Below are 9511 nucleotides of genomic sequence, written 5' to 3' on the forward strand. Positions count from 1 at the left end.
TAAAATAAAATACAGAAATACTACTGAATATAATTCTACATTTAGTCAGAATTTATAATTCTAAATAAAATACAGAATGAATACGTTTTTTTTTTTTTTTTTACCATATACAATTTGCAACTTTTATGCTTTTTTTTTCTTTTCTTTTCTTTTGGGTGTAGCAGCAATACGCTTGCATACATTTATGAACGACAATCCGTTTGTAATCAATGACGTCTGTTGCGAAAATGTTGGGGGCAGTCGATCATTATGGCCACTAGTTGGCGCTATTATAACATTTACCAGCTAACACAACCGTAGAAGAATATCACAAGGAGGATTTCATACACTAGTTACAACAAATCTCTCCAAATTTGATGGCGGAGAGATTTTACAATGGATAAACACAAGAAACCATTTGACGTGACTGCCTCTTCGGTAAGTTGAGCTTTTATCATGCATCCTATCTAACGACGATTAACGCCGCGAGAAACCCAACTCATGTTAGCGAACATGCTAGTCCAGTAACATTGAATTGCGTTCCTCAAAGTAGCTTCAGAATGTCTTCATTTAATTTTTGAACACGTATCGTTCCTCATAGCTGGTGGACCTTAAAGCTGAGCTGTACAGAAAGCAGGAACAATTTAAACAGCAGCGACTTGGACAAGAAAGTTCTAGCACTGAACACAAACCAAAACCCAAAGTCAAGGTTGGTTTTAAGCGATTTTTAACTTTGCCATGTCTAAACGGTTCGTATAGACATGTTGCCGTCGTATTCCTCGTCTAGAAACCAAATGTCTGGGTGAAGCAAAACTCTGGAGTTGCGGCAAGAGCTGAGAAAGATGCGGAGCAGCTGGCCGAGGAGCAGACAAGCTTGGATAATGCAAAGTAAGTTGCCAGTGCTCGAGTCCTGATCCAGTACTGAAACCATCCATCATTTATGCACCATTATGTGTCTTATCAGGAGAAAGCTGGAGGAGAAAGCCAAACTTTACGAACAGATGACAAAAGGAAGCTTTCCAGGTTGATTACGAATGACACACAACCCATATTTGGTTTATAATGATGCTATGTTGAAAACTATATCTAACTTGCTGCTAGATGAAGAAACTGAGGGATTGTATCTAGTGGACTTTGCGCAGAAGATTATTGACAACAGAAGAGGGGGACACGTACAGAAGGACACTGTCAGTGACGAGGAGGAAACAGGCAGGTTGTCGCCTGTTCCCCCTCCTCAGCACCCAGATGAAGAATGGTGAGTCATTTATATGATTTTGACCATATATTTGCTTCCGTTATTCGTGTGTTGATCGGGTAAATCTTCACAACTAAATGTTCTATTTTATTTTCATGAAGGGTGGACTTTGTAGATGCTTTGGGACGATCTCGAAGGTGTATGAAGAAAGACTTGCCAGATTTTATGAAAATGGACCGCGACTTCAATGGAAATGGGTAAATGAAATAAGTCAAATATTTTAATAGACAGTGACTGGTGAGCCGAGCATGTGTTTGCTGCGTGTAGAAAAGTCTCTGCCGACTTGCTGTCAGAGGACATGCGCAGAGAGCTGCAAAGACGAGAGTGGGAACGAGAAGAAGAGGAAGCCATGAAGAAGCCCGTTGGACCTGTCCACTACGAGAACATCAGGGCTCAGGGTTAGTTCTTGTTCTGACTCGTCTGCTGCGGCGGGTGCAAGTCTTTGCCTTCACGTCGGTGCTTTTGTCTCATCGTGCAGAGGCTCGAGAACTTGGCGTTGGCTACTTTGCTTTCTCTCACGACGAGGAGAACCGCAGAAAGCAGAGGGAAACTCTGGACATGCTCAGGGATCAGGTGAGCTGTCCGTTGTGGATATGTGCATTTTAATACTAATGTATAAATGTGTAATGTTAAAAAACAAAAAACTTGGTAATTTCTCCTTTGGATTTCAGAGGATATTATGCACCTCCTCTTACATATATAAGGTCAATTTTTGATATTTCTGCTGCTCACTAAAAGAAAGCGCTCCAGTGATTAATAATACATTCTAGAAAGAGACCGATTTTATGTTTTTTTATACAAGTCGTATATTGATTAGTTGTCAACTAGGCCAATAACCAATATTTGATATCTGATACTCATTTCCTGTAAAAGGAAAAAATATCAGTATTGAAATGTTGAGAAATACAAACACCTAACATCTAACTTCATTTAAATGCCCTTTGTCATGCTTTTTATTAAACTGCTTCCCAAATTTGCAACATTATTTTTTTTGTTATGAATTCTTAGAGAAGAGACTCGTTTTAAAATTCTAACAAAAAGTGCAGCGAGCTCCAGCTCTCAGCCTCAGCAGCATGTCTTATGAAGTTAAATGAAATCATAAACTAATAAATCGGTCCCTTAAGTCTTCTACAATAAATGTTTTTCCAAAATTTCATCCATCCATCCATCCTCACAAAGATTGCAGGTGTTGTGGAGCCTATTAAGAGTACTGTAATATTTGTTTGATTATTTGATCCTTTTTTTTTAATTTTCATTAATTTTTTCTTAATTTCTCATTACAAATATACCCATTTTCTAATACTGCGTTTTTTTGTTTGTGTAATACGTGGTTGTATTGTGTGTCAATTTTATGGTATATGTTTTGATATGGATTGTATGAGGCATATGTAATTCCATTTTTTTTCTGTGTGAACTAGCAATTCTTCCACTGTAAAATGGGCTATATTTAAAATTTTTTATATTTTTTTTTTTCTAAAGGTGTGTTCTATAATACATTATAAGCTTTGCTTCCTTGTGTCCCACCGCAATATTTTTTCCCCCCAATGTATTTCTATCTCAGTGTTTTACTGTCATAAAGGTTTGTTCTTTTCATGTGTTTTTACAGAAGCGTATTGCTGCCGCACCAAAAAAACCCGAAACGATCCCGATCAAGTTGTAACTTGGTTTCACATTATGTGATTATTTACACGTTATAACGCGAATCATGTCATGTTATGACACAATTAATTTCACATTATAACATGAAACATTTCATGATAAAACGTGAAATAAACCACGTTATAACATGTAATTTATCACGTTATAACGTGAAACATCACGGTAAAACCTAATAAGTTATAACCTGAAAAGTTGGCGTCAACTTGTTGCGACCCTGTGGTCACTCGCATTCTGCCAAAGTGGCATACAGGAAGATACACAGCTCGAATTGGACTCTCATTGAGTGTTGCATAAAACATGCATTTGGTGAGCTTTTTCCCGAGTCGTGGTGTACCCGAAGATTGCCTCTTACGCATGGAGCAAGAACATGTAGTTATGTAGTAGAACATGTAGGAGAACCCCGTGTAATTGCCTTTTGGGGTGCAGGGTGAAGAGGGGTGAAATGTATTATTTTCTACATTATAACATGAAACGAATCATGTTATAACGTAGAGCATATCACATGAAAGTTTCACACTATAACATGAAATATATTACGTTATAATATGAAACTTCACATTATAACATGAAATGATTAACATTATAATGTGTTATTAACCACATTGTAATGTGAAACATATCATGTTATAACATGAAAAATCCACATTGTAACGTGAAACGTATCACATGATAGCGATTTTTATTTTTTTAAATATTTATTTATTTTTGGGTGTGGCAGCAATATGCTTCCGTATGTTTTTGAGGTAAAAAAAAAATTAAGTTGGAAGCTCAGAATGGGATCATTCCTTGTTCCCAACTATCTGCAACGCAGATGAAATGAATAAAAAGGCAAATACAGTACACCATATTTCTTTAAATGGCACCATCTGCTCTAATATGGCTCAATGCGAATGTGTCATACACTTAAAAAAAAAAAAAAAAGGCTGCACCTCAAAGTTTCCTTCTTCTTCCCCACCGGAAAAAAAAAATGTTAAGCTCCCCACGCAGTGTCTGTAATTATTTTTCCCAAAACTGGCTGGTAGCATGTGTCATGGAAGGCATTATTACAAACGCACGAGAACTGACTTGCCATCTATTAATATGAGATTGATACTATGTCCAAAAATGAGAAAGGAAGCAACGGAGCATGTAATACAAAATAGTTATCTTGTGATGTTATAAACGCCTCAATTATGAATGCGTTGTCTTAGTCATACATTTGCCCTCTTTAGATCGGCATACATTACAGTGCAAATTTTTTAAATTACATTTTTATATTAAAAATATGAATTGCCCACCCCGGTGCCTGTCAAATGCCTGTTGACTTAACAAAAAAACCCTCCAATGTTCCCTCCTCTGAAAAACATGACGTGCCTTTTTTCAGACGACCGACCAGCGGAGCAAGCGAGAGCGACTGAAAGAGAAGAAGAAGGCCATGCTGCAGGCGAGGCTGACCAAAATCAAGCAGAGGAAGCTGAAGGCCAAGGGTGTCATTGTAGAGGAAGAGCAGCTTGCAGAGGAAAATGAAGGTAACAATCCACCACAATGTCAAATCCCCATGTAGTGGTTTCATTTGGTGAAACATCCGCGTGTATGATTATGGTGAATTTGTAGATGAGGACGTGGCGGAGCCCTCGCCTCAAATCAGGGATCCACCAGAGGTCAGCACGGTGAAGAAGGTGGAAGTGGAGATCCAGGAAAGAAGGGACACCAAACCTGGAGTCCCTCACGTCCGAGAGTGGGACCGAGGCAAAGGTACATTTGCGGATATCGCTCGTTGCGTTACAGCATCGAAGGAAAATCACCGCGAGCTGTCACAAGCCATCAAGTGGTGTTTAGGTGCCTCTGAAATTAGATCATTATGAACAATAAAACTGTAAAGGAGTCATGCAAGCCAAGTTATGGTTCTGAACAAAATACTTTGATAAAAAGATCTACGTACACGCACAATAACAATCACCTCAGCTAACTTAATTGTGTATTGTTGTCGGCACAAGAGAAACATCAACGAATAGATTTTCTTTAATCATCTGTGTTTGTTAGTTGAGTTTGCATCATTGCTCAAAATGAATTTATGCACAGGTATGGCGATGACATTATTTGATATGTTTTACAAATAATGTTTAAATGTTACTTATTTCAAATTACATAAACCAGTTATGTTTCAGTTTTCCCCTTGACACGCAAACAGTCAAGACAGTTTTCCAAAAGAAAAAAACAAAACAAAAACTTTTGCACGTTAACTAATTGCTGAAATGCATCATTTTTTTCCTCTGTGGTTAAGGCCCATGTATTTACTTAAGATCAACAAAACTCGAGTCCCTTCTGCTGGTTTGGAAACAAAATTACCATCGGAAACATTCATATAAAAGTTATTAGGGATTTTTCTCCTGACATTTCAATTCACGTTATTCCAACATTTGTTTTTTTTCTTCTTGTATTCAAGAATTCATGTTTAGTGAGTGGAAAAGCCGGCGCCAGTCAGAGCGAGATTCTGAGTTTGCACCTCCCGCCACGTATTTTACCGACCAGAAGCGACCAAGACTTGCAAAGACTCAAATACCAGAGAAGAAAAATGTCCCAATGTCCTTCATGAGGACACAAGTCCCAGGTGGGAGCACTGAAAGCCAAGATGAGGATCCACGCCCACCCCCCGCAGCTGCCCCCTCACATCCTCCGCCACCACAAAATCCCCCAACCCAGCCACAGCCTCCGCCGCCATGTCGCCCTCCAGCTCCCCCCGCCAACCTCCAATACTCACTTCCTCCTTTTTACCCCCCATTTGCTCCTCCACAGTTTCTCCACCCACCTTACCCATTTCCCCAGTCCCCCCTCCGCTACCAAAACCAGTATCCCCCTCAGTGTCCGCCACCAGTGCTGAGCCAGTTCCAGCCCCGGGTGCCCCTCCAACCCGCTGTGCCCGACCAGCCCCACGCGCCACCCAAAGCCACAGAGCCCAGCCCGCCTGAGGCAACTCCTCAACCAAGTGAGCCTGACCAGGCTCAGGAGCCACCTCAGGGGCCTTCCCAAAGTCTGGACGACATGCTGGCCTTCTACAGGAACGCCACCTGATACCTTTGTGTAGGAAAAGGGATATAAAAAAAAAAAAAAAAGTAAATATAGGAAACTATAACACACACATTGGGAAGCAACTGTATCGCCGTCAATGATATTTGTCACATTTCCCCCCTCAGAAATATGTCACCTCTGTGGTTTAATTATTTAATAAATAGACTGATTTAACATTACTGTGATTTGGTTCATTTGGGAAAACACAAACAGAGGAAAACCTCAAATACAGTACACTGTAAGATCAAATACAAGATCTGTGTATTTACAGACAAATAATAGAAGAGAATAATTGCACATCACGGTAAATTATAATTGCAGTTCACAGTGAACATTTACCATAATTTCCGGCCTACAAGCCACGACTTTTTTCATACGCTTTCCACCGTGGGGTTTATGCGGTGATGTGGCTAATTTGTGCATTTTTTTCTAACGACCGCAAGGGGGCACTTGAGCGGAAACGATGGGAGTGAGACTGATGGAATATATGTGCCGAGGAAGTGACTTTTACTGGCGTGTTACTGCCGTGTCTCAGTGATTTTTACCAGTATGTTTTATTTTTTTAACCGGCCTTAGCGTGAGCGTTTATGCGGCGGCGCTAGCGTTAAACTCCCTGTGTACTGATTTCTTGTTTCAATGTGGGCACTTGCAGCTTTTACACAGCTGCGGCGTATGTCTGTACCAAATGGTATTTCCTTTACAAATGTACTGGGCGAGACTTATAACCAGGTGCCCTCCGTAAGCCGGAAATTACGGGAACTCAATTGGAATTTGGCTTTCCCGTCTTTGTAAAAGCAAGGTTTTTGTTTTGACGAAGATCAAGTGTGGTTTTCTGGGATTTAGGGTTTGAGTCCTAAAATTTGCACGTTTTCCCCACGCTTTCAACGGCTACTCTGGCTTCCTCTCATACTGAAACCAAAAAAACGTGCATTTTAGGTTCATTGACGTGTCTTAAGTGGACCTTTCCGATGGTGATCTTAAGCCCCGCCCCCTTAGTCATGTCCCACAAACTTACACAATGGCAATTGAACGGAACATGTTTGAAGTCAATTCTCTATTGTGTATTCCAGATAATATTGGGGTATGTTTTTTGCCAAATGCGTCAGACATGTCCAAGAGAGTTCTACAGAGAGGTCTCAACTATTTTATGCAAGGATATGTACACGGAATTAAGATGTTGGACGGAGCAGGACGCAATGGCAGAGTTACAACAAAATGTTGGCGATCGATGCAAAAAAGTTTGACGCCTCGCAAACTTCATATTGAAATCCAACAGGATAAAATTGTGTTATCGTACTGCCCATGTAAAGCAGGGTGAGTACTTTTTACTTGGAAAGATCACGAGTAATATCATTGTCGTCTTTATAAGTGAGTGGGTGTATTCATTTGACTTGGCTCGCAATGGAACCCAGTGCTCTGTCTTAAAAGTCCGATGAGATACAAAAGGGCAAACGGACGTTTCTCTTGCATGCCATCACGCATTTAATATCACTAACCCGACTCTTTGGCATAAAACATGACACACTTCATTCAGCAGGCCAGCGATACACTAACAAAGTGAAAGTTGTTCTCCTGCAATGTATAAAGCACTGATAATAATGAAATCGAACTCAGAGAAGGTACTTCTCCCTCACTTACCTTCGAACATACAGCCTCACGTTTGTTGATGTTGTCCACATTTAATTATACGTGCGGTCCTTCCAAGAGCCTTAATCCATCGTAGCCACTTCGTCAATTGTGTTTTAGGCTTTGGAAAATGAATCAACCCGGCCCCTTGTGACCGAGCAGGATATCTTTCATCAGAATTGCACGTTCCCAAGCGCATCTGAGGACCATTTTCTTCATAACATTAACTTTTCCAAGTGCTCGCTACTGACAACCAGCATTGCTTGTGGGACAATGTGGCGAGAGGGGCGCGTCAAGCCAGGGGTTAAGACAATGCGGCCCTCTGATTGGCTATTATTGTATGAGTAATTGACAGGTCGGAAAGGTCTATTGTCAGTACTCGTCGATGTTAGTTTTGTCGACGTGCCCTGCAATTGACTTGCGACCGATCCTGGGCACACCTCGTCTGGAGTCGGCTAGGATTGGTTCCACCGCACCCACGACCCCAATGACTGCAAGTCTTTGAAAATATGGATGTGTGGGTTGCGGTTCTGATGAGGCCAGTGAGTGCGTGACCATTAACGTGACAGCCACTAGATGCTGCTGCTATCAAAAAGTTGATTACAAAACTTCAAACAGGGGCATTTACAGTACTTGGAATTGAACTGTAGGATACGACACTTGTATAGTCGAAATCATCATGAGATGCATTTGGAGTTTCCATCGTTAACCCCCCAAATTTGATATTTTCCACCTATCCATCAATTTTCTGAGCCGCTTATCCTCACGAGGGTCGCGGTAGTGCTGGGGCCTATCCCAGCTGTCATCGGGCAGGAGGTAATAATGCAAAAAAATGACCACGTATTACACACAGTGATGTCTGAGTTTGTCAGACATGGGAAAATTCTGTTCGTCCAATAGGAAATAAAGACTGCACTGCCTCATAAACGAAGTGATACGGAGGTGGACATCTGCCATACGCTGGAAAGGCGGACAGGTGACTGGCCACACTAGTGCATTTAATGATTTTAAGTAGGGGTGGGGGTGGGGGGGGGGGGGGTCATAGTGAGAGATTCTCTTCCCGTCCTGCCTCTCATTGATCCACCACACTGAGAAATGATGTCGGGTGTCACTTCAGTCTAATTAAGACCTCCTGCTGTTTTCATAATGGGGATAAAAATGACTCGGCATATAGAAGCCTCCCGAGAAGCAATGTCCACTGGTATTTGTGCGTGATTATTTTTAGTGTTAATTTAATCATGTTTTAGAAGCAGCAGGGGAGTGGGGACCGTCCCTCCTGACTCTGTTCTGACGACTATTAAATGTTGTGGAATCTAGTGAGGGTGAGTAACCTAACAACCACATATTTTCTCACACACTGTCATTCTCATGGGACAATAAAACTAAAGTTGAAATTTTAGGCTAGATTGGGCAAGGTATGCTTGATGCAAACGCCACATCCCCCCCCCCCAAAAAAAAAAAAAAAAAGAGACCATAGCGCATGACAAAAACCTCCGGCAGCTACAATTTTCCAGAAAGTCTCGGCGAACCCCAAATTGTACGACTTTTTGAGGCGTGTGACTTGATTGAAGTATCTTGAAAACTGCGCATAACTGTTGAGTCCTTCCAAACATGGTGGAACCTGTTTTCAAAAGTATTTGCTTCCTTTAAGAGACCCTCTCCGAATATCCCGGGGCGCTTTTGTAAATGTTTGTTGCCTCAATATGCTTGATTTAACCAGTTGAGTCTTAATGACCTATTATCCCTAATAGCGCTTTCAGTATACCCTCCACTTGTTTTTATGTTCATGGCGTGCAATTCGAAACGGAATCCTAAATTGATCCAAAAAGCTCATCATGTATTTTTTTTTTTTTTCTTTTCGATTGGCTGCTTTGTAAAATTGCATTTGTTCTCCGCGTTGACGCACTTGTCCGTGTTGCTCAGGTAACCTCGCCAAGGTTAACA

The 9511-nt window shown here is 41.1% G+C and overlaps 1 protein-coding gene across 1 annotated transcript; it reads left to right on the forward strand.

Moving 5' to 3' along the window:
• The first annotated feature begins 237 nt into the window (after positions 1-237).
• ccdc174 (coiled-coil domain containing 174) lies at positions 238-6115 on the forward strand. The gene is made up of 11 exons (XM_061833038.1): positions 238-417; positions 581-688; positions 767-867; positions 944-1002; positions 1081-1234; positions 1336-1431; positions 1502-1632; positions 1713-1807; positions 4257-4401; positions 4487-4627; positions 5319-6115. Exons 1-11 carry the CDS (start codon positions 376-378, stop codon positions 5942-5944), a joined length of 1698 nt encoding a protein of 565 aa, XP_061689022.1. The 5' UTR covers positions 238-375; the 3' UTR covers positions 5945-6115.
• Positions 6116-9511: the final 3396 nt, after the last annotated feature.

The sequence above is a fragment of the Syngnathoides biaculeatus genome, chromosome 10, assembly GCF_019802595.1.
Source record: "Syngnathoides biaculeatus isolate LvHL_M chromosome 10, ASM1980259v1, whole genome shotgun sequence".
NCBI lineage: Eukaryota > Metazoa > Chordata > Actinopteri > Syngnathiformes > Syngnathidae > Syngnathoides > Syngnathoides biaculeatus.

Bases quoted from the DNA above. Each gene is read 5' to 3' on its own strand.
- ccdc174 (XM_061833038.1), top strand. From the start codon at position 376: ATGGATAAACACAAGAAACCATTTGACGTGACTGCCTCTTCG. The intron at 689-766 runs GTTGGTTTTAAG...TTCCTCGTCTAG, and splicing joins AACCAAAACCCAAAGTCAAG to AAACCAAATGTCTGGGTGAA. The intron at 4,628-5,318 runs GTACATTTGCGG...CTTGTATTCAAG, and splicing joins AGAGTGGGACCGAGGCAAAG to AATTCATGTTTAGTGAGTGG.